Source organism: Dioscorea cayenensis, chromosome 12 (assembly GCF_009730915.1).
Source record: "Dioscorea cayenensis subsp. rotundata cultivar TDr96_F1 chromosome 12, TDr96_F1_v2_PseudoChromosome.rev07_lg8_w22 25.fasta, whole genome shotgun sequence".
Taxonomy (NCBI): domain Eukaryota; kingdom Viridiplantae; phylum Streptophyta; class Magnoliopsida; order Dioscoreales; family Dioscoreaceae; genus Dioscorea; species Dioscorea cayenensis.
Window position 1 is genome coordinate 623,037 of NC_052482.1, and position 24,461 is coordinate 647,497.

The 24,461-nt window shown below is 34.7% G+C and overlaps 4 protein-coding genes and 2 non-coding genes across 9 annotated transcripts; 4 read left to right on the forward strand and 2 right to left on the reverse strand.

Moving 5' to 3' along the window:
• LOC120273862 (transmembrane protein 205) lies at positions 1 to 2,985 on the forward strand. Its single transcript, XM_039280595.1, has 3 exons — positions 1 to 282; positions 348 to 567; positions 2,570 to 2,985. Exons 1-3 carry the CDS (start codon positions 86 to 88, stop codon positions 2,783 to 2,785), a joined length of 633 nt encoding a protein of 210 aa, XP_039136529.1. The 5' UTR covers positions 1 to 85; the 3' UTR covers positions 2,786 to 2,985.
• Positions 2,986 to 3,261: 276 nt separating this feature from the next.
• On the forward strand, positions 3,262 to 3,334 carry TRNAA-AGC. The gene has a single exon. It is a non-coding gene; the product is annotated as a tRNA-Ala (tRNA).
• A 1,133-nt stretch (positions 3,335 to 4,467) lies between these two features.
• On the forward strand, positions 4,468 to 5,456 carry LOC120273028. The gene is made up of 4 exons (XM_039279662.1): positions 4,468 to 4,547; positions 4,680 to 4,753; positions 4,864 to 5,098; positions 5,278 to 5,456. Exons 1-4 carry the CDS (start codon positions 4,472 to 4,474, stop codon positions 5,379 to 5,381), a joined length of 489 nt encoding a protein of 162 aa, XP_039135596.1. The 5' UTR covers positions 4,468 to 4,471; the 3' UTR covers positions 5,382 to 5,456.
• Positions 5,457 to 6,334: 878 nt separating this feature from the next.
• LOC120273692 (protein SHORT ROOT IN SALT MEDIUM 1) lies at positions 6,335 to 17,613 on the reverse strand. Of its 3 annotated transcripts, XM_039280383.1 has the most exons (24): positions 17,487 to 17,613; positions 16,596 to 16,694; positions 16,275 to 16,475; positions 15,339 to 15,659; positions 15,212 to 15,238; positions 15,057 to 15,121; positions 14,039 to 14,764; positions 13,890 to 13,935; positions 13,167 to 13,259; positions 13,004 to 13,059; positions 12,770 to 12,878; positions 12,025 to 12,239; positions 11,871 to 11,934; positions 10,556 to 10,732; positions 10,441 to 10,465; positions 9,968 to 10,357; positions 9,177 to 9,886; positions 9,013 to 9,087; positions 8,584 to 8,658; positions 8,140 to 8,493; positions 7,178 to 7,396; positions 6,907 to 6,948; positions 6,764 to 6,826; positions 6,335 to 6,634 (listed from the first exon to the last, which is right to left on the reverse strand). In XM_039280383.1, the coding sequence occupies exons 2-24, from the start codon at positions 16,665 to 16,667 to the stop codon at positions 6,542 to 6,544; spliced, it is 4,218 nt and encodes a 1,405-aa protein (XP_039136317.1). In that variant the 5' UTR covers positions 16,668 to 16,694; positions 17,487 to 17,613; the 3' UTR covers positions 6,335 to 6,541. The 3 variants fall into 3 exon arrangements, with proteins under 3 accessions (XP_039136317.1, XP_039136316.1, XP_039136315.1); XM_039280382.1 differs by having other exon boundaries at positions 9,177 to 10,357; positions 17,509 to 17,613; XM_039280381.1 differs by having other exon boundaries at positions 9,177 to 10,357.
• A 1,561-nt stretch (positions 17,614 to 19,174) lies between these two features.
• On the reverse strand, positions 19,175 to 23,517 carry LOC120274137 (zinc finger matrin-type protein 2). Of its 2 annotated transcripts, none has more exons than XM_039280896.1 (11): positions 23,359 to 23,517; positions 23,142 to 23,191; positions 22,947 to 23,027; positions 22,832 to 22,862; positions 22,584 to 22,666; positions 21,967 to 21,999; positions 21,058 to 21,136; positions 20,915 to 20,967; positions 20,334 to 20,394; positions 20,047 to 20,129; positions 19,175 to 19,592 (listed from the first exon to the last, which is right to left on the reverse strand). In XM_039280896.1, the coding sequence occupies exons 2-11, from the start codon at positions 23,160 to 23,162 to the stop codon at positions 19,503 to 19,505; spliced, it is 615 nt and encodes a 204-aa protein (XP_039136830.1). In that variant the 5' UTR covers positions 23,163 to 23,191; positions 23,359 to 23,517; the 3' UTR covers positions 19,175 to 19,502. The 2 variants fall into 2 exon arrangements, with proteins under 2 accessions (XP_039136830.1, XP_039136831.1); XM_039280897.1 differs by having other exon boundaries at positions 23,142 to 23,204; positions 23,359 to 23,462.
• A 127-nt stretch (positions 23,518 to 23,644) lies between these two features.
• On the forward strand, positions 23,645 to 23,716 carry TRNAP-CGG. The gene has a single exon. It is a non-coding gene; the product is annotated as a tRNA-Pro (tRNA).
• Positions 23,717 to 24,461: the final 745 nt, after the last annotated feature.

The window sequence follows — 24,461 nt, forward strand, 5'->3', positions numbered from 1 at the left end:
ACGTCTCCTTCCTCTTCTTCTACCTACGCTTCGGCAGCGTTCTCTCCCACCAAACCCTAACCCTAACCCTAACCCTAACCCTAATATGGCGTGGGCAACGAGGTTCCTCACGGCGGTGGCGTTCCTCGCCGTCGGCGTGGTATTCGCCCCGGACACGGTGATCGGGGCCTCTCACTCCTCCGCCATCACATCGGCCGCCAAGCTCGCACACCTCCTCTGCTTCTCCACCGCCTTCGGCGCTGCCCTGTGGGTCACCTTCATCGGCGGCATCATCATGTTCAAGTATGGATCATCGAATTCAACTGAATTCTTGCTTTGTTTGGTGTCTAATTCGGGTTTATTTGAAGGAATTTGCCGCGGCATCAGTTTGGGAGTCTGCAAGGGAGGATGTTTCCGGCGTACTTCACGTTGGTGTCAACGTGCGCCGCCGTGTCGGTAGCGGCATTCGCGTATCTTCATCCGTGGAGGTCGGCGTCGTCGATTGAAAGGTACCAGCTTGGGTTCTTGTTGTCCAGCCTAGGCTTTGATCTCTCCAACCTTTTCGTCTTTACTCCCATGACTATCGAGGTAATCAAACTTTTCATTGATTTTTGGAGTGATTTCTTTGCCATTCGAGACTGGAATGATCTTTCCCTAGGTTTATGCATCTCCAGATTTTGAATCATCTGATGCTTATTTAGTTTTTTTTCCTTTTCTTATGCTTGATTTGTGTGATTTGTGGATTGAATTTGCTATTTTATTTATTTATTATTTCTTCCCGATAGTTGCGCTGAAGAAAGCTGTTTGGATTGGAAATATATAATATATATGTATATATATGAATAATGAAGAAAATAGTTCAAAGTGTTGGGAAAGGAAAGAGTTGGGCACTCTGGAGCCACACGCCGGTAGCAAGAGCTGTAAAGCGCTTGATAGGCATGAAAACTAGCTTCTTGGCATTGATACTCTGGTGGTGAGCAATCCCTAAATCAAAATTCTCATTCTGAACCGCCCTTAAAATTTAAGTCTATTTGAGAGGTGGTAGCCATTTGATTTCGGGATGCTTCTTTATCTTTACCACATCCTTCAGGGAATTGTTGTTAGAATTTAAGTTTCTCTTAATAACTACCTTTTGTTGCTTCCCCAATCTCCCTTCTTTGTAATAGCTGATTTGTAAATTGATTTTGTTTCCAGGTGTTCAATACATTTTGCATATCATTGATGTAATAGATCCTCTGTTAGATGGGTAATTGTTTTCAAATGTGAAAATGAATAGTTCCTTGTGACAACTGCTTTGTAACTTGATTTTTTCAAATTAGGCAAAGTTATTTGAGGCAACTGCTATTTGTTTTGGTATAGGATTACCTTGCATGTAATTTAGCACACTGTTATGAAAACTCCGGAGGCAATGAACTTTTCCCTGAATACTTAATCATCTTCTATGGGAATCCCTTTTGATATTTCATGCTTTAGTTATGATTTGCTAACAAGGTACAGAACTTTCTGCTAGATGGGAGATGAGGTTAAACAAATACTGATCATAACTGATCTCCTTATAAACAAGACCATTTCCTATTAACTTGCTAGAGGTTGAGCCAATTTTGTCCATTAAGGGGTGCAAAAGGTATTATGTAGAACATTTGAGTATATTTGAGAAGCTTCACTAAATGATTGGGGTAGAAGTAGCACCACCTTGTTCTTAAAACCGTTGTTTCTCCATGTTTGTTGTTATGTGTTATTTACTAATTGGAACATCATCTACTATCAGAATTGACCTATGATCCAGTGAATTTATTTTCCTTAAGCTTTTATTAGCATTGGAGTTTTGGATTGCTATCTATAGATTTGAATTAAGTGAACCCATTTCTCTCTGTAAGTGCTTTCTTGGAGATCATCTATACCAAATATGCCCATTTGGCACTTTTTTCCCACAAATCCTATTTCTGCAGTCCTCCTTTTGCCGTTTCCTTGTTTTCTGTATTTTATAATGGCCGGAGTAACAACTGCACAAATATCTTTCATGAAATTTTTCTAGGCTTCATCAGCAAAATTCTTACTTAGTGTCTGTAACGTCATTATGCATGGTTGAGAATCTTCAACTATTTGGAGTAGAGTTTGCTAGATACCAATAGGGAACGATCTCACTTAGTGTCTGTAACGTCATTATGGTTGAGAATCTTCAACCATTTGGAGAAGAGTTTGCTAGATACCAATAGGGAACGATCAACAAAATGAGAATTGTCTTGATCTTGACTCATGGTTGATTGCCTGTAAGACCCCATAGGACAAGCCTACTAAAATTCCCAGTGGTCTACAAAAGTCCTATGTTAACTTATATATAAAATGATTTAAATGTTATGATATATTGTCAAAAGTGATATGTTGTATTTTTAAGATGAATCCCACTTAAAAGTTTTTGCATCATGAACTTGTATGTGATCATATGTCGTTGTCACTCATCCTCTTTTCACAGAATACAAGCTTTTAGTTTCTTCTGCTTGCTCTATGTTGCTCTAATTTTGTTTCATTAACTTATTTCAACAAAAATACTTTACACACCATCAATCAGTTTTGTGTACTCCTTTCTTAGATGATGAAGAAGAGGCACAAGGTTGAAAGAGAACTAAACATTGGCGAAGAAGTCGGATGGTCGAAGAACATGGAAACCGCAAAGACTAACCCTAAACTTGCCGGAATGAACAAGAAGTTCGGCATGATCCATGGGCTATCATCTCTTGCCAATATCTTGTCATTTGGAAGCCTTGCTATGCACTCCTGGTACCTAGCTGGTAAAATCAACCTTTAAAAGGTTTCGAAATCACATTCAAGAATAATATATAAACTGAAGAGATTACTCTTCATTATGTATAAATATATACATTATCGACATGTGAACCGAACAGGGCTTAGACTCTGAGATGATTCGGTAATTGATTTAAGGGATCTGTTAAAGCTCATGTAATGGTGAAACATTGAACATGGGCAAAGTCTTTCATTTCTGTTTCATTCTTCCAACAAACTCTTATGTTTTTCCATGGTTTGGTCTGACAGACCTGGTTTCCTTGACTTGGAAATACTGCTGATGTGCCATAATCGTCTCTTACTTCTTCTCTTTTTTCTTTGGCCTTTTATTATTTTTCATAATTGACATAAATATTCAGATGAATAGCGTTTTATTTTCTTTCTCGTTGCTTAAATTTTGTATTTTTTTGTTTTGTAATAGTTGTAAATTGAACCAAGATTTTTATAATAAGATCTATAAATATGTCTAATTGGTAAAATGGGGATGTAGCTCAGATGGTAGAGCGCTCGCTTAGCATGCGAGAGGTACGGGGATCGATACCCCGCATCTCCACTTTATATTTTTTAAATTTATATTTGTCAACAACGTGTTTTACAATATATATATATATTATTTTATTTTTGTAGATTTAAAAACAGAATATTTGTCATTTTTTTTTTCTTTAAAAAACAGAATTATAATAAATCTAAAATTTACTATAACTAACTACATTAAAATTAAAAATAACCCAATTAAAGTAACTACAGATTACCTATTGATTACATACTTCAATTTGACTCAATTGATTAACTCCTAAAAAACATGACTTATCTAACACGAGTCAAGGTTAACGCTGATATCATGTATTGACCCATTGACACACATTTATAAAAAACGGACCATGTTGTTGAAGGTTCATCTACTTGATGCTTATATATATATATATATATATATTTATCTTAATACATTAAATATATATACCACTCAAGACTTCAAGAAGAGAACCAACGTGCTTTCTGGGATCGATTAGTCATTTGGGTCCCCTCACAGTAAGGCTGCTCGTTTGGGAGGGACCCGAGATCGAATTCCACGTCTCGCAGTGAAAGTGAGGGTCAGCGTTAGGCTCATGTTCTCGCTCCACATCACGATATCCCCGATTCTACTCTTAAATGGGGGCACTTGTCGTCTATTTGTCAAATATGAGAAGGTTTGCCATCTTTATTTAGCTAACTAAGTACGAATAAACATAGAACTTAAGCAGTTAAGGTTTGTTACACTGCAAAGTCAAACAAAAGCTCTAAAAACCATCATCAATACACACAAAACTATATACTTAAAATACATATTATTATTATTATTATTATTATTATTACTTTTGATCAGTTAACAACGTAGATAGGAAATAACTTGGAACTCATTTATTATGGCTTTAAAAGAGGAAAATCAAAGTCTTTGAAACAAGTGGGAAGTTGGTGATTTTAGTGCACCAACTAATCCTACCTCTTCACAACTCATAAAACTAACTTAGATACTGTTTTACTATTCATCATCACCTACCCGAGTTTAGTTATATTGTTTGATGCTTCAAATGTTACTACTAATTACTAAGTATTAAACAATAATAGAATTTTTTTTTTATTACTATATATATATATATATGTCTCTGTGTGTGTTTGTGAATGAAAACAAGACCTTCTTTTCTTTTCATTCATGGCTTTTTCTTTTTCTCTCAAGCATGTCTTCTTTTCCATTGTTTTACTCACATTAGCTCACTCATGTTGCAAAGGTTTGTACTGCTTTTATATTATTAATTTTTTAGCTCAAATTTCAGCATTATGATTATCAAATTTATCATATCATGACTTAAACTTAACAAAGTATTATTTCCTAATTGTTTTCTTGCTTAAATTTTGGCAAGTACATGGCCAAGGCCAAGGCCTTGATGCAGTTCAAATTGTCGCTACATCGGCACTTTGTTTCGATAATCGAACAGTAAGTAAACATCCAAAAATTTCCTTTAACATGTTATTAGAATTATTGTTTTCCAATTCTCAAATATTTCATGCACTTACTACATTTTTATTTTATTTTTTTTCTGAAAGATTATTCAAAATTGCTTAGCAACATTAGGATTCAATGCGACGACAAATAGCTCGAGCAATTTGACGACGACGAATGGATTCTGCGACGGACCATGTTACGGCCAAACGATGTTGGTGATCAGTTGTATCGACGGCATTTTGTCGAACTTTCAGTTCTATAATGCTCAAATGATGCAGGGAGTGAGGTCTATTTTTCAAGCTGCTTGTGGAAAGAACAATTCAGCTAATGCAACAGGTGACAACAACAAACAAACAAACAAGAAACTAATAATAATTTCACTTATTATTATTAAGATTAAATTAATTTATATAGATATGAATATATAAATCTTCGACTCTTGTATTTAATATTAACTTAAGTTTTTGGATTGAATCGAAACTAATATATATATATATATGTATATAATGTTGCAGATGGTTCAGGGAATGTGGAGGCAGTGGCAAACTATGGGAGTGAAGTTGGTCAATTGTCAACATGGATTATGGGGATTTTAGTATCTGTTGTTTGGTTGGTGTGAGTATTTTGAGTTAGTGATTTAATTAATTAATGTATGTTTTTAATTATATTAATTAAAGATAAGAGAAATATTTATTGTTGCATTTGATTTACTCATAGTGATGATTTTTGAACATTAGAGACAAAGAATGTTGTCAGGTTTATTATGTTTTTTATAATTGTATTTCAGCTAATTATATTCTTGAAGGATTATTATATAAAAGCATTTTTTTGGTTTGCTTTTTTGATGCATGAATTTTTTATTTGGAGTTGATAAAATTTTTATTTAATTAAATCTTGTAAAGAAATTTAAGATTCTCACACCTATAAAAAAAACTATGGATTTTTTTTTAAAAATTTTATCCTTAACTTAAAAAACTACATAAAAATAGAAAGAATAATAATAATTATTTCATACAAATTTTAGTGATATATGTGGATGATATATTGATACATACAAAGCCTTCAAAGGGACACAAGAAATTTTTACTAGACTAGGGATCCCAATCAATAATAATCAAACGTGTTATACAAAAATTAATTTAAAATTTCTAAAAAAAAAATATTAATAAAAAATCACAATCATATATGATATAAAATTTATAAAATTATTTCCAAAAACCATTTTTTGTATTAATAATTTTTTATATTCCCATGAGAAAATTAAGTATTAAATATTGTTTAATTTGTTTAAGTTGAGTATAACTAATGTTTAATATTATTAACATATTATCAGAAATATTAATATTTCTAAAATAATAAATTATTTTTCGATTTATTATTCTCAAAAATATCTAAATTTTCATGTTAATATTTTAAACCTTTTACAAAACGCCCTCTAAAAACAAAATTACATGATCTTTTTTACTTTAACAGTAATTTTTGAAATACCAACACTCGTAATCAAAGTCAGTTTGTGTAATTTCCATTGAGATTAAAACATTTACATATTTATTCAACGCATTAAGTCAGAAATGAAGGACAAAAATCTCAATCAGATTTAATAAAAACAAAGACGACAATGTTTCTTATGTAGAGAATCTACAAAAAGAACCCCAAAAAAAAAATACACAATTTGCAAACAAAGAAGCCATAATTTTCACTTAATCTTTCTTAATGCTAATCCTAGTCCAACATAATCTGAAGACAAGGTTTCACCAATTTATATAAAACATGCAAATATCAAATGTCCCTTAACCTCACAAGTTTCCGGTAGATGATCCGGTTATCTCTGGCCGCGGAGTTGCTCTCGATCAGGGCACTTTGTACCAATTCCTGTAACAATAAACAGCTAAAAAAATTTAATGTGTCGGTTTTTTTTTTGCACGACGACGATGAAACGAAAAAAGCTCGAGAAAAAAATCATCATCAAACATTAAGGTTGTGAGCATGAGTTCATCCCACCTTGACATCCTTGTATGTCAGGAATTTGCCCAAGTTGTGAAGAATGCACCTCAAATCCTCCACCTGCAACCAGGATTGACATCAGCATACATTGATATCAATAGATGCAAAATGGTTTGATCAAATGGATGGAATTATGCTACCTTGATGTAGCCCACTTGATTTTGGTCGAAAAACCTGAAAGCCTGTTTCATGAATCCGAGGCAAATTAGACATCGAAATCTCAACAATGGTTCAAAGATATTTAAATATAAGAGAACGAACCACGGAGAAGAAGACGGCCAGTGAAGAGCAATAAAAAACCCAAACTAAATCCAGAGATGACCAAAAGACAATATACATAGCTACTGATGCTACTGATGCTACTGATGAGTATAAAATCTTGGCCATATAAAAGCATAGAAGGCACATTACCTGGAGCAGTTCTTTATCAACAAAGTCATGTTTTTCAAGATCCAACTTGTTCTTAGAGCAGACCTCTTTATCTTCTTTCTTTGGACTGCCAATCTTATTATCTACCTTTCCATTGCCCCCACTGTTTTTAGGATCCTCAGCTTTCTTATTTGTATCTTGTATAGTATCAGTCTTCTCAAGCTTCCCCTCCAAATTGGAATTTTCATCCTGGGCTACATCCTGCCGGATTCAACAGCACAGCAACACAAATGATTATGCATACAAGCATGAATAGCATTGCAGTGCTCTCTCTAAAGCATCTATTTTATCACGTTAACATAGTGTGGGTTGATTGCCAGAGGTGATATCCATCCATAAGAGTAATTTGCAGCTCCTAACTCATGATCCTACGAGCCTTTTCAGCTCTTCCTATTAGTACATGCTCTCAGTTGCCGTATTCCAATTGAACTCTGTTAATGCAGAATAAACTATTATGCTAAGGCAGTTTTAATTCTGTGAATTCTTATTCCCATTTAAACCCAATCAACAAACAAAGATGGGAAGGCAAAATCTTAATCCCTGATCCATTCAACTGGAAATTCACCTATATTTTGCGAATCCATGGGACAAAGGAGAAAAGGCTGGGTAAAAAGAACCAAAAAATTCCTAGCATAATGATCCAGATACTGTGCAAAATTGCGTGAACCTTGCCAAGGGACAATCTATAGAATAAACAAGAATATTAAGTACTGGAACTCAATTTCCTGCGTAAAAGAAGGAAAAAAAAAAAGCAACAAATTTATGATTACTGAAACATGGGGTAACCACTGAAGTATAAGATATAGTCAATTGTGCTAACACAAAGATCAAGGGCATAGATAGGCAAAACCAAAAAAATTTAAAAATAAATAAATAAATAAAGGCCAAGTGATTGAGATCAGGTATACAATACCAAAAATCCAATGAGAATAATTGAACATTACCTCCTGGGGTATATCATCAGCACCATCAACTTCTTGCTCATCTTCAAAAAACTCTTCGGGATCTTCATCCTCAATATCCTCATCGCCATCATCTTCATTATCATCACCATCCGTTCTATTTTCCATCTTGGATGTATCTGCTGAAACTGCAGTAGCATCATCACCTACTTTTTCATCTGCATTCAGGTCAGGAGCACCTTGTATACTGGATTTAGGTTCATTCTCTTGAGGAGATTCCTTATCAATCTTTAGCCGTTTTAGAGGCGATTTCTCTTTCTCACTTCCATTTTCGGTTTTCTCATCTCTTTCCCTTTTCCGTTGATGAATTTTCATAACAAATTTTTTGCGTAATTTCTGTATTTGACATCAAAAATAAACGCGGTTATAACCAGAATAAGCAAGAACGTAAATAAATGAACAGAATGCTAACTTAATATCATCTACCTCAAGAAAACCTAAGAGTCGGCAACCCATTTCATATTGCAGCATTTCATTTAGTGTCTCAGCAAACAAAGAAAGCTTCAACACAAAAGAAAAATTGTAAGTATTAATATGAACATTCATTAGTAAAGCAGGAAATAATAAATAAGTGCCGGCTTATTTAAATGCCACATCCAGCGGACAGTGTTTTTGAAAGGACAATTTTCACAAATAAGAGTAAGCTTTATTTTTCAGTGAAACAATCCCATTTTTGACCTCAAATCCACAGCTCACCATGCAGACTATCTTCTTGATGAAAGAGGGAAAGAATAAGATGGGGCAGAAGTTGCCATGCCAAATAAAGAGACATGATTATGGATGATTGTGCCAAAAGAAATGTAGTCAATGATGGTCTAAATTTTTTCTAACAGTAAGAATGGAGAAAAGAAAAACCTCAAAAGTTGATTCTTGAGTATCTTTCTCAGTATACTCCAACAGCCCATCCAAAGAGAGGGATACTGAACGAAGCTGCATCACAAATAAAATATAATAATCTCAATTAAATTTTCTTGACTAACATTAGCACTAACAGATATGCAATACTTAATTTAACATACCTTAGATCCCCTAGTTCGTTTCATCCGCAGAAAAAAACCTGGATGTTTAGGAGGTTCCTCAGACTTCTTCCCCTTAATTTCTTTGCTTGTTTTTTGTTTGGCATCTTGTTTTGTGTCATTACTCTTCTTTTCTTTCTCATCTTTCCTATCATTATTCTGGCCATCTTTCTTACTGTCCTTTCCTTCTACATTTTTGGAGTTAGAGCTGCTATTAGAGTCTTTTTTTCCTGCCCTGGGGCGTTTATCCCCGCCTATGCTTTGTTTTATATCTTCTTTTTCACTCTTTGCTTTTGCTTCACTTGCCTTGCACTTCTCACCAGTTGCCAATTTAGGCACCTCAGTAATCTCATTCTCAGATTTAATCACAACCAAGTCATCTTTTTTTCCATCTCGGATCTTCAGTCCATCTCCCTCAACTACTTTTTCAGGTGTCACATTGTCAACTTTCTCTAACTCAATGGCAATGGAGTTTCCATCCTTCAGCTCCTTCTTGGCAACTTTTCTTTTAACTACCCTTCTTATAACTTTCTTCTTTCCTGCCATTTTAACCACAGTTTCTTGCGTCACAGCAGTTCCCTCTGGTTTCTGGCCCATTGCCTTGTCATTTTGAAGCTCACTTTCTATGTCAGCTTTAATCTCAGTTTGCATGGTAGAAGTGTCCACCGCCATATCATCCTTCTGAGGTGATTTTGCTGCAGAATCATTCTTAACTGTTTTCTTTAAAACAGAAGTATTAGCATTTACATTGTCCACTGAAATTTCATTTTCATGGATAGCAGTTTCTTGGTTACCTTGTTTCTCTACTTCATGCTTCACATCCATCTTTCCACCAACCGGACTTTTCTTAGCAATGGTCTTTCCTTTCACTATCTTCCTAATGACTTTCTTCTTTGTGGTCTTTTGCACATCAGTTACTGAGGTTGTCAAAGCCCCATCCTGGGACTGACTTCCATTATTTTTGCCATCTCCAACCTCAACGTCCAAATTTTTCTTCTCAATTTGTTTTTCATCTACTGCAGGACCTTTGCCTTTCTTTTCAGCCGGAGTTTTCATGTCAGGTGTTTTATCAAGGATCACTCCTTCCAAACCCTCTTTTTCCTCAACTTTTCCTTGAGTGTCTTCAGTTTTAACTTTTCTTCCAGAATTATCCACGTTCTTAGATTTGTTTGCTTTCTGATCACCTGAAGCAGTAAACAGAAATCCTACAATAAGCTATATATTAAGTTGAAGAGAGATATGTGACAATAAGAAAAGATGGGTATACCTTGCAAGTTCTCCTTGCTAGATTTCTGAAGAGGAAACATGATAAGCACAACTTTAGTAATTAAGTATTAAAGAAGTTGAAGCAAGAAGATTCAAAGGTTAGCAACCAAACAAACCTTCTCTTGCTTTAAAGACAAAGGCTGTTCCCTCTCTGCTATATCCTTTTTGTATGCTAGCCATTGAGTTCGCCAAATATCAACAGAAGGCAGACAGTTTGACAGGTTCGGCACAAACAATACAGTGATTTCTTTATGACTAAAGAAGCCATCCTTACCAATTCTGTGATAATGGATCTGACCAAAACATAAAATTAGGACATCACATGTTACTCTGGTGTCATTACCTGTCCTTACGAATAGGCAAAACACTAGGTTGTGTTTAACTCCAGCCTCAAGGTTAAGAGTGCAAGTAAAACAAAAGAAACCTATCTTGTTTTCTTTATTTTATCTCCATCTCTCATAATGTAAACACAACCAGAAGCCAACAGTGAAGATCTTGTGAGACAAGTGGAATAAAATACAATTACTCATTAATGTTGGCATCATGCCACCAACATTTGAAGTTTGAAAAGAAACTTAGTGTTGTGAAGAAACGAGTATAGAATGCATAAGCACAAGAGACAAGCAGAATCAGATTCCAAGGAGTTGAAGAAAATGAAAAGACTAATAAACATATATGTGGGCTTTCCAAGGCTAACAAACTAGAAGTCTTTCAAAGTGAACTGTCAAGTACTGCCATAAACTCACATGCTAAATAATGGGGTAGAAATAGTGGACCAAAGAAATTAGCATGCATAAAGATATCAAAAAGGAGCTGACAATAATTTCTAATGCTAACGAATATGGATATGAACTTCAAGTGACACCATAAAACATTATCCTATCATTATTATGATCCAATTCATCCTAATAATAAGGGTCAGGCTATATATCGAGTACAAACGAAAGGGGGGAAAATAAATGCAAGGAAAATTCTTATAGTGCACAAAGTTTAGCATATTACAATAAAACCTATGGTGAATAAATTATACAACATGTTAACAATTCTCATATCCATCAAGTGACGCCATAAAAAATTATCACATCATTATCATGATCCAAGCTATCCAATTAATATGAGGTCATGACATCTATCAAGTACAGGCCAAAGAAATATATATAAAAATACACATATATTCCACGCACAAAGGAAAAACACACAAACTTTAACATGTTAACAATTCTCATATTCATATATCAGTTGATAAGCCTGAAATCTAAGATCTTCCCGAATAAGTTTAGGCTTCAGATAAAGAATAATGGTTAGCATGTCAATCATGTATGGAAGCAAAAATTATTCTAATATCACTCTACCGCTTTTCAGAGGTCAGGAATATCTATATTGAGAAATGAGATGCAGTCCCATGATGAAGTGGAGAATGAAGACTAATACCTCGAGAAAACGATTCCATTGCACGCAATTATGTAAATCAAGTTGGATAATTTCTTTGACACATCTGTGCAACAAAATAAACCCACAAACCATAATGATTTGATTACAATGATGATATTAATGGAGTGATCATGAACAGTCACAGACCACACACCTTATGGCTGTTCGAATCAAGGAGGACTCATCAACTGATGGATCCCCACCATCTATTGATGCACTCCATGGGCCTCCAATGGCCAAAAAAGACTGCTCCTTCTTGAGAACCGCAAATTTAAGAATATTCTTCATGTGGATGGCCCTATCAACAGGGGTTTTCTCTGAGCATAGCCCCTCTAAAGCACCACTGCTGACTCCACTCATCAAAATGACCTGCTACAGAGAAGCATATATTAAACAATACAGGATCTGAATAAAGGGTTAATATAGAGATAATTGTATATAGCCCAAAACATCATGTGAAGATTATTCTAATAGATCCATAAGTTAGGCAGTTAAATTTATGAGATTGAATTCAACCTGTTAAGGCAAATAGAAATCAGTTAATGGAAAGAGCTAACTAACACAAGACAAATCCATTAACAGAAGCTCATAGCAGGTAAGACTAAAATACATTCTAAATGGAGAATAGCTGGCAGGAGATAATGCAGATTCCATTCATTGATCCCATGCCAAAAAGTAGTTACTCAGAGAAAATCAAGATGGTTTATACAAAATTGGCGTGAATGTCTACAATTGCCCACAGCTTGCCAAAGTTAAAACTTGTACATATCACAAGATTGCTGACGCTATTAAAAAAGTAAAAAACACTCTTAAGTAATGGATGAAATTAAATCAAACTATGGAAACTAAGGTATCATGAATATTCTGTAATTCTAAATAGAAATTATTGTGTAGTTGACCTTGGCATTCCATGTAATATTACTGCACTCAAATTTTGGCAATACATCCACTGATGGAATTTCTTTCTCAGCATCTTTGTTATCAACTTCTACAAAGTCATGCTCAAAGCTGCAATATTCACAAAAAGAAGCACCACAAAACAGAAAACTCATAGTAAGAGTAACAAGCAACCATGAAGAAAACAAAATTGGATAAACACTTCAACAAGAAAAATTGTCCAAAGGAATTGATACCTGACAGGAGTATAAAGCGATATGTTTAATGTTTTCTTGGGCCACAATAGCATAACCTGAAAAAGATGGGCATGCAGCACACAATAAAAAAAATAAAGGCATGGTGAACAAGTGCTTGTACATGCATGCAAAGCATTGCCCAAGAGAAGAAGCATGAATATACCTTTGAAAATTCAGGAGATATTGACAACTTGGGGTATCTCTTACTCAATGATAAGTAGTCCCTTTCAGCATCCACCAAGCAAAAGGGGTGAACCTGCAGAACCAAATCAATCTTCAATCTTAATAAATTAATAACAATCAGGTCATACTCTTATTGCAGAAATGAGTCACTTCATAAATAGAGCAAAGTTTGCAACAGTAACCATCTAATGTTTGAGCATTTGAATTAATTAAGCTGCACCTCAAGCACCCTATTTCTATTAGAATGCACTTCAGCACATTCCAGAACAATTCCTCTAAACAACTCTGGAAACAGAATTGGCAATTACAAGAAAAGTATAGATTAACAGAGCTGTTATTATTATAATGGATCCAAGAAGAGGTGAGGGAGTAGGGTGTGGCCTTAGAACAGGATCACAAAAAAGAATGTTGCTCTGAAAGAAGAGCAGAAGGAATGTCATAACGAAGCTTTGAAGGCCCAAAAAAAAGGAATACAAGCCAGATTCCTGATTCTCTTGGAATCCTTATGAAACTTCATGGCAAGGATTGGAGACCTTGAATCAACAGCATCTCCAACTAGACGGAAAAGAATTGAAGAAAAGGAAAGACAGGCTCAGTAATTCATAAAAAGAAACTGATGCAAATACTAAGGAGCCATCGACATAGTCCTCCATGAATATCAAGTTGGGAACATCATTGAGCATTTATCTTTAGATGGTTTTACCTTGCAAACATATTCCCTCCTTTTTTCTTTAACAGGTGAACCATGCCTTCAGCATAACAGACAAAAGTGTTAGTCAAGAAAGCTGCACCACAAGTAAAGCAGCAACCTATTTATAGCCTATGGCAGGGTAGGAAATCATCAAATTCAACCTATGCAACATCTCACGGCGAGGTGTGACTCGTTGCACTGATCTTTCATTTGCCGCAGAAGAAGAAGCGCGATGTTCTCTAGCAGCTTTCGGTGGAGTTCTCACCCGCCTGGCGTCAGCTTCACGCTTCCGTTCACGCTCCCTCTCCTTTTCTCGGCGCTCACGTTCTCTTTCTCGATCTCGTTCTCTTTCCCTTTCTCGGCGCTCCAAGATGCGAATTCTTTCACGTTCTTTCTCTCTTTCACGATCACGTTCACGCTCCCGCTCCCGTTCACGTTCCCTATCCCGTTCTCTTTCTCTCTCCCGCATTAGCTCCCTACGACGCTCCTCCTCCCTTATCTCAAATTCCCGGCGAAGTCCATCTCTATCATCCTTCCTTTCATTAATCATTGATACTCCAATGCTTGAATGCCCACGAGATAAGACACTACCTTGGTAGTCAGACTCAACAGATGGACCATGAAGACCTTTTCCCGCAACATAATCCCGTCCGGGGGGTAAACTGACCCCATAACCAGCAGTAGATGATCCCTGTGGATAAGTGTGTTCATCCACATTTCTCCTAGAAGCTCCTCCAAGAATGGAAGATGAATGTTGCCCAACATATGGAGAGCTACCAAGAATCGATGAACTGCGTGGATTCACATCCACTCTTCCACTATAAGAATTAAATTCTTGAAGCCCATGGCGAACAGGGCCAGCCGTTGCTGCAAAGTAATCAGCTTGTCTGCCAGAAATGTATATCCTACTCAGTGTAATTAGAGCCGAAAGTGTTTAATAATTGAATGATGCTATTTGCGGGGGTAATATAACCAGTATAATACAGATTGTTGACAAAGCACTAGCAGAAGGCTATGGCGGTACTGCTTAACAAAGAACAATGAGCAGAAGCTGGCACAAATAGCATCAGTAGCAAAAACGACCATGAACTATAGGACAACATAGTATTTATGGGGTACTTCTGAATAGTTATTGATGACAATTACCAAATACATCTGTAATTTGCATAACGTTATTACCTTGCATCAGCACCAGCCTGCAGAGATTGAGCATTGAGCCCTTGTTGTTGACGAATAAGTGATGCCTAGGGGAAGTTTCAAAGAGGACAAGTTATTAAATATAAAGTACCCTAAATAATATTATTAGAAAGGATGAACAGCAAAAACTGCAGTACCTGGTCTGCATGATCATGGATCTCAGACTGAAAGACCATTACAGAAAACACACCAGTATCATGTCATATTAGGCTGAAATAACAAAAGAAAATAAACTAGTATAAAAATAAAAACTGAATATCAAACCTTAGATAGATGGCTAATGGGGAGACTATCAGTGTATCTTCTAGATGAATCATTCTGTAAATCCCTCCCAATATAAGCACCCTGATGATCAATATATAGCCTCCTATCCATTGTATAATCAGAACCCTTTGCTGCAGGAAATTGATCACCCTTCTGTGTATATCCAAGACTTGATGCTGAAACATAGCCCTCATTGCTCATCGCCAAGCTGGAACCTAAAGCTCCAGATGAGAACTTAGATGAGTCTGCTAAAGCAGAGGCATATGATGTTCGGCCCTGCAGACTGGATGAACCTGGTACCTTAGCACTGAATCCTCCAGCCTATACCAAAGGATGCAACTCAGGAAATATTATTATGCAGCTGAATTAATAGAATATACATGATCAAACAATCTTACTGGTCATTCAAAACCACACTGACACAGACACAAAAGGACAGTCAAAAAACTACAACAACAGCAATACATGTGCTCTTAACCTTGAGTCAAAACCACAACATTATGACATATCATATGAAGTTAACCCCATATTGGGTTCCATGTATGGTGTCGATCCCATGGAGCTTGCATACAAAATAGTTCATAGATTTACATAGTGGCAATAAACAAAACTTTAGTGATCAAAACAAATCCCTGTATAGTCAGATATTGTAGAAGTTATTTACTATACTGATACAAATGTTGCATGTGAATATAAAACCACATTTAAGTTGTATGTCTACCTAAAAAAGCATTCCTTGATCTAATAACTGCTTTAGATAGGTCACCAACACACATTGGCAAAAGCTAAACTTACATCTACTGAAAGATGAGCTAAAATGCAAAACCTTTCTCAATTGATGTGTGTTAAATTAAATAAGTAACAGAGAGCTCATATAATGATGTGCCCCAGCATTACAAAATCGGGTGAACAAGATTGCAATATCAACCTCCTCACCTGCTGAGTACCCAAAGTAGATGATGCATACGCAGCAGCATATGGACTTCCATATTGAGAAGCTTGTGAAGAATGGGTTCTATAAGAACTTAAATCTGATTCTTGAGGAGCAACTAGCAAAGATTGTTGATGAGATGCCAAAGCATGCTGACCAGCCACATCGGAACCACCAACAGGAGTCCCTGAATAACTAGTTCCAGCCTAAGAAGAGCAAAAGTGTACATTAGCCAAGTCAGAAATTTAATTCAGCAGAAGCAGCCTTTAATTTTCCCACAAATTTACTTAAACAGTTCATCTAAAAGATATTGCAGAGAAACTTACTAGTTGCGCATATCCCTGTTGTGTATTATACAATTGCTGCCCATATGAACTGCTACCCTTCGAAGGATACATATTTATATCTCGCAGCAATCACAATATCTGTATTGGAAAAATAATAGGTATACTTGGTACTGGGAAGATCATGCATAGCAGTTGGTAAATTATAACAATTAACAAAAATAAAGGCTAATGCATAAGTTGATGACTTGTAAATGTTCAAATGATTAAAACCCTAATTATAAGACTTTCATATGGAATCAGCACAAAATAGTTCATAGTCATGTGTAAGAAACTTAAACAGGAATCTATCTATCAAGGTATTAGAGATCATTGTAGGCGCAATTATTTATTAAAAACATTAATTGTAGTTAATTTAAATCATAAATCTCTCTTACAACCACCCCTAGGATAGGGTTGTTAGTATTTCACTCCCCTCCCTACTAAACGTTGGAAATTTTTAATCCTACTCGTGGCTTGTCCACAATTTAAAAAAAAAAAACTTTTCAATTAAAATATTCTCAACTATTAAACTCTTCCCTGCCTCAACTATTTTGCAACGAAAAAGAAAAAAAACCAAGAATCATGTCCATATTAATCCAAAAAAATCAGTGTTTTCAACAGCCAAACGAACATAAGAAGAAAAAAAAAAAAGGAAAACTGAAATTTAGGGCATGCCCTACCCCCAATACAATCAATTCAACGAAAAACGCACTATCACGCACAACCAATGTCAATTACCAACAACATCGCCACTAATCACAATTTCAATCAATCCAAGACCCCAAGACTACCTTCAAAAATTATGCAAAATAACACAAATGCTTAGAGTCGAGAAGAAAACGGGGGAAACTTGACAAAACCTAAAGATTAAAACGGAAAGGCTACAATAACCTCGAAAGAGATCGAATTTCACCGTCCGAGATCGAGAAGAAGATGAAAAATCGAAGAAATTTTGGGCAATGGCATGCGGCTAGGGCTCCAGAAGTGATGCTCGCCAATTTCCCAGACTCATCCTCACAAGTTAGCTATGAAATTCCCAAAAATAGATATTTTTGTATATATTGTAATTTTTGCATAAATCTCCCTAGAATCTTTAGTATTTGCAAAAAGAGTTATTGAGAGTTTTAATTTTTTACATATATATACTCAAAATTAAAACTATTTTATTATAAAATTATTTAAATTAAAAAATTCTAGATGTGTGTATTTGAACTGAAATTAGTATTGTTTTAAAATATAAACAATAGCTTAGGAATTCAAATTTATAAAATATTATTTTTCATGTGCTTAATAATAACTTATATAATTATTTCTTAGTATACATTAGGTTAGGCAGCTTGACGGGTATAAAAGCAAGTTTTGATAGACATACTCAAGGACTGCAACTAAACCAAGCTGCTCGCAAGGCACTTGAAATTCGTCTTGACAAAAGCTCATTCGATAAGTAAATGAGTTGAGGTAGAGCTTAATTTTTAAGGTCAAATAGTTAATCGAGCAAAGCTCAAACCACACATTACTTGGCTCTTTAAGGCTCACGAGTTTGTTCATTTAGTAAGGCCACAAACCTGCTCATGAGCCTATTAACGAGCCTGCTAAACGAGCGTGTTCACGAATTTACTCACAAATTTGTTAAATAAGCTTGCTCACGAGGCTGTTTAGGAGCTTACTCACAAATCTGCTAAATGAGCTTACTCACGAGGCTGTTTACAAATTTACTCACAAATCTGCTAAATGAGCTGGTTCACGAGTTTGCTAACGAATAGTTTGTTAAAGGAACCTAGTGAATGTATGTTTTTTCTTTAATATAAATGGACTCATGCATTAAAATTTAATTTAATAATAATAATAATCACCATAATTTTTTTTAAAAAAAAATTATATAATCTACACAAACTAATTTTTATAAATTTGAGTGGAGTTTTAAAAATACAAATGACATAGTCTATCCCTCCTAAAATATATAATCTACTCCTCTTAAAACATATTTTAGCATCTTAAGAATGTTAAAAATATTAATGTTCTATCCCTCCTAAAATATATAATCTACTCCTCTTAAAACATATTTTAGCATCTTAAGAATGTTAAAAATATTAATATTCTAGAAACATTGAGAATGTTCTCAAACTTTATAGGCATATTATAAATAAAATAATTTTCAAACCAAGCTGGAGCTTAACTTTATCAACTCAAGCCGAGCTCATATCTGCAGTTAATTCTGTTAAGCTGAGCTCAAACAGATCAAAACTTGGCTCGGCTCGATTGCAGTCCTAGGCACATACATTTTCATAAACATGAAGAAACTTGTTATATTTTAACTGTTTCCTTATCATTTCAACTGATATTATATTTTTATTTATTTAGTTTTATTCGTTTAATCAAATGATAATATAATCACCATTAAAACGTATAATTTCATATAAGACTATAGTTAACCACATCCCTTTATAAACACTTAAAAACATAATTAAAAACTAAAATGAATACTATGGGGCTCAAAATAAACAATCGTAGTATAATACCAGCTTTAAACCCTTAGCATTTGTTTATAAGAAAATGTAATAACCACATCTACATGGGTATACATGCAAAAATCCATGTTGGATATTTGATGAACTAGTGATTGCAAATAACTGTCTTATCAATACTCAGTAATCCATCATAATAACAGGTTTTTCCATGGGGGTGAAACAATCACCAGGTAAAACATATAAATCAGATACATCAAATTCAGACAACTGCTTCATTAACCGAGATATCGATTCAAATTACAGGCATTAATTAACTTGGTGCAATTGCTTGATCATCTTCGTCTACTCCATTCGATAAGGTGAGACCAGGTTATGTTGTCACCATGATATGCCATGTTGGAGATAAAGCTTCAGTTCTGATATTCTGAAGTTTCTTTTCTCAAGTCTTGGATGATCGGAAACCACCAAAGCCCATCATCGCTGCGACTTCTGGGTCAATATCCTCTGCGTCTTCTGCAGCTTTCTCTCTCTGCATGAGAGTTTCAGATGATGTAAAATATGGAGTCTTAAGGAAATGTTTGCAATCACTATGGACAACTACATTGACCCTAAACATAGCCGCACTGATTACTTATTGTTCGATTGTTAAGTCTGTAAAGGAAATACAGCTGAAAAGTCGAACAGAGTATAGCCTATAAAAGCTAACAATCAGATGTTCACTATTGCTCTAAAGCCCACACTTGTTCCATGAATTTCTAAAAAGAAAAAGGGTAACAATTGGGATTTTAGAAGGCCCAAGAAGCATGTTTCGTTATATTTGGTTTCAAAACATACTTAGATATGTGTAAATAATGGTGGCTTTCACCTCCTTATATGAAGCGTGTCGATGAAATTTAACATCGAGGGAAGTGACAATCAAGTTTTACACACACAAAACCCCAAAAAAGAAAAATTAATAAAAAATAAAACATTAAACCATTAACCTTCTTCTCTTTCTTCCTCTCCCGACGTAGGCGTTTCCTCTCTTCCTCCTCTTGCTGCTGTTTTAGTATCCTCTCATCCAAGTCTGCACCATTACAAGAAAACAAGGATTTTTTCACCTATACACACATTCATAAATTTGATCATGTCCAGGTCTAGATCCAGAATTTTCCTGAAGTTAATTTCAGTGAACACATTATTGCATAACATAGCCTAGTCGTAACTTACAAAATCTATAACAAACCTCTCCAAAGACATGAAACCTCAAAATGTGCTTTCAAATCCTTACCTTGCTCTGTGAAGCTTCCAGGGGTTTTCCGCTTCTTAAGAGATTCGAATCTTTCTTGCACCTGCAAATAATCATGGGATTTCAAAATAAATTCCACTTAAAAACAAGTTCTACCAATCAAAATAGGACAACTCACAGGTTACACCTAATATAAATATAACAAATAGCCTACTTCACAGGCTAAAATTGAGGGAGGAATGCTTTACTCGGTTTTCAGTTATCTGTTTCTAGATGCATACAAAAATAAATAAGTACAGTAAGTCTCACAGAAAACCAGTGGTTTCACACAAATAATGATAACAGACATCGGTGAACATCTTTCCAGTCAAAGAGCATAACCAGGGTCAATTCATCACAGGGCACTTGCCAAACCTTACACTCTACTCTAGCAACTGAAATTTATAAAATTTGGGTAATGATAATTCCCCTAATAAATGCATTCTCATGCGTTTGAAATAATTGAAATATAGAGTTGAGTATTAAACACTGCCCATGCTCTCAAAATCATGATTTTTGTACACAAAGGTCTGTGACTAAAAAAGTAAACATTTGACATACACAAGTAAACATGAGAAACATACCTGTTGAAGAGATGCGCGCTCAACACGCATTGACATACCCAAAACTCTTTGATCTGCAAAATTGTCTCAAAAGTCTATTAAATGCTTCATTGCAAACTAAACTTAGTCAATAAGCACAAAACCACAATTCCTCAAACACATACGTTTTTTGCCATTGATGTGGTCCAAATAGTTGGCTGAATCTTTTACAACACATTCACAGACATCACAATAAAATCCAGCCTGCATAAAAGATAAGCATGTGTGATGCCAGTGCAACACAGGTTAGATAAAAATGTATAAATGACAAGTATCAAGATTGTACAATTCATCTACGGTTCTGATTAGACACCTTCAATAACAATGTTCCTAATTACATTAATTGCATCAAAACCTCAGCAGACACCCAGCAAAAATCCAACATTTAGTTGTCAATAAGAAAAGATGCAACATCCTAACACTTTCAAACTTATAACCATTGGCTTAATGAATTCTACATTGTTGCAATCCATAATACTTATATCAGCATGTGGTTTTGCCAAATCCTGGCCATCTAACTCAAAGAACCTTATGAAGAACATCGTTCAAGACACTTTACAGCAAACTAGATACTAATTTGTGAAGTTAACATATATTCACTTCTCAAATGTGTACATCAGTTCTCCACAACAATAAAAGCCACAGCCTTCCATATGCTGATTTCCATAACCCCAGTATATGCTAATTATAAATAAAAATTAAAAAGAAAACTTAATTGGCTTCCTCTTTAACATTGTCATCAGTCCCTAACCTGAACTCCCCAGTGTCCATAAAATTTATATCTCCAGTGACCTTTGTGGTAAACCTACCTACATCTAAAGAATTGATTGAAAAAAAAAACTTCCTTTTGCATGAAATCTACTAGCTTAAAAAAAAAACTCTAATTTACCTTTAAGTAAAAAAAAAAGGCATCGTAACATATTTCAGCAAAAGTAGGGCCATCAAAATAAATTGTAAAGTAAAAATTAACAAGTCATCAAAGGAACCTTAAATATACAGCTCACATTATAATAGCAACGATTTTAAAAAATTACCTGTTGGCTCAATGGTGCAATTGGAGTGACAACCTGAAAGAAATGTGCATAATCAGTAAGAAGTAAATACTCAGAATAAGGCTAACAATAACTATCTATCATAAGTTTTGCCAAGATCAAGTTCCATCATGGATGCACAGATACAGAAAGCCAGAAACATGATTATAATAAGCATAGACAATACAACAAAAATCATAATTGAAGTCATCATATTTTCCAATAGTACTGCATTGGCTAAAATAAATAACAAAATCATTCCATCATTAGAAAATATCAAGATAACATGCATGATTGTTTACACATTTATTAGGTTCTATTATGATCATATATCCTTCATTTACAAATATATTAAACTCACTCATGGTGCACATCATGACAAAAGATTGATTATACAACAGGGAGATGTTTGTCAACAAATATGATTTTGACACATCAGCAGAGTATGATAGAACACTCTACTTCAAAACAATTTCACTGGCCACGACTAAATTTTAAACAGCAATAAAGCAATTGAAATCACAGATATTACGAAAACTACACAAAATAAAAAAGAACTGCAATATAACTCAAAAAACACTAATAGAAGCACTACGACCAAATAAGATCCTGCACCAAACCTGTGTCTTTCCCAGACGTGAAGAAAGGTCAACTTCAAAATCTCTATGCTTTAATGGTTTCCGCTGCACTGGAGGTGCTTTACCTGCACAAACAAATAGTGATACACAAAATAGAAAGATCAATACATCAAAATTCTATATCATAGCTCAAACAACATTATTTAAAATATATATATATATATATATATATATATATATATATAAATACACTCCAAGACAGCCAAAATCATCAATATAATAGAACTAACCTTTATTTTTTAGCCTCCCCTCCTCATCCTCCTGATCAGAGCAAAAATAGTAAGCATAAAACATCAAGCAAAAAAAAAAGTAGTGAAGATGTTTATCATTAGCATGGCACCAAACCTGTTGCTCCCGTTCTCGAGCTTTCTCCAGAAACTCTTCCTTGTTCCACTTCCTCCTAAAGGTATTATCAACCCCACCCGCCTACAAACACACAATCAGCAAACAACAAGTACAATACAGCATTATCCCCGCCATTAACAACAAAAATTCAATAAAACCAATGCTTGTCATGCTACTTATCAAGAAAAAACTCACATTGCCGCCAGGATGGGCCATGGTAGTGCGATTTCACAACAGAGAAGAACCTGGAGGAAAAAACTAACAAATTCATCAAAGTATAGAGGAAAAAACTGCAAATCCATGCTTGAACAACAAGAAAACGAGAGCTAAGGACTGAATTAAAGGATTAATATGAGAACAATAATCCAAAAATTCGAATGAACACGGAAACGATGCATAGATGAGATACTACCTAGATTGAAGAGAGATTTGAGAGCAAGAAACCCTAGAATTGAGGCCAAAAGGGACTTGATTTTGGGGCAAGACGAGACTTCGAGAGAGGAAAGGAGGAAGCTCGTCTACGGATTCGATACCAAAGCAACGTTGATGGATCCGATAACCCGTTAGATCTCGATCCGGAACCCGATTTGATCCCACAGTAAGATCGTGATGGATCCGATAACCCGTTATTTATCGATCCGGAACCTGGACCCTATTGTAACGAATACTTATATATGTTTTAGAAACACTCGAAGCTCGGGCGTTTGGTCTAGTGGTATGATTCTCGCTTCGGGTGCGAGAGGTCGCGAGTTCGATTCTCGCAACGCCCCGTTTCTTTACCAATCATGTCATTCATCTTTACTGAAATGCTTGTTATCGGTTTTTTTTTATTTTATTTCAGAACACATCCAAATTGCATGTGAGTTTTTTAAAATAATTTTTAATTTGTGTTAGATTGAATGATATAAATAAATTTATGATGCCATTAATCATAAATAAATATATTTTTGCTTTTGATGAAATATGAACAAACCGCATTAAAAAAAAAACATATGCATACATTAAATTATATTCTTAATAATATGTCTATGCTCACATCCTCCATAAGTCAAGATTCGAATTCGCTTCTTCGGTATAAACATAAACATTCAGTATTAATAGATCAAAAGATTGTTGGTATATCTTCCATGAGCCTATATTCAAATTCGCTTCTTCGATACAAATGTAAATATTAAGTATTAATAGACCAAAAAGTTGTTGGTATAAATAAACACATGGCATAGGAGTGTCAGCTTAAAGTTTTTTTTTTATTATTTTTTATACATTTATACAAGTATTTTAGTTTAATAATTGACATAATCGTGAAAAACAACATCTAAACCTATTGGTTTTAAATTTTTTTTAAAAAAAATAGAAATCAACATTATTTGGGTCAGGAGGAATAAAAGCACTTATATATATATATATATATATATATATATATAAGATCAATTAGATTAGGAAACTCCCTAAATTTGAAATTTAAGAACGCCTATAATTCAACAGTTACATTCCATTTCATAAAATAGTGCTAAA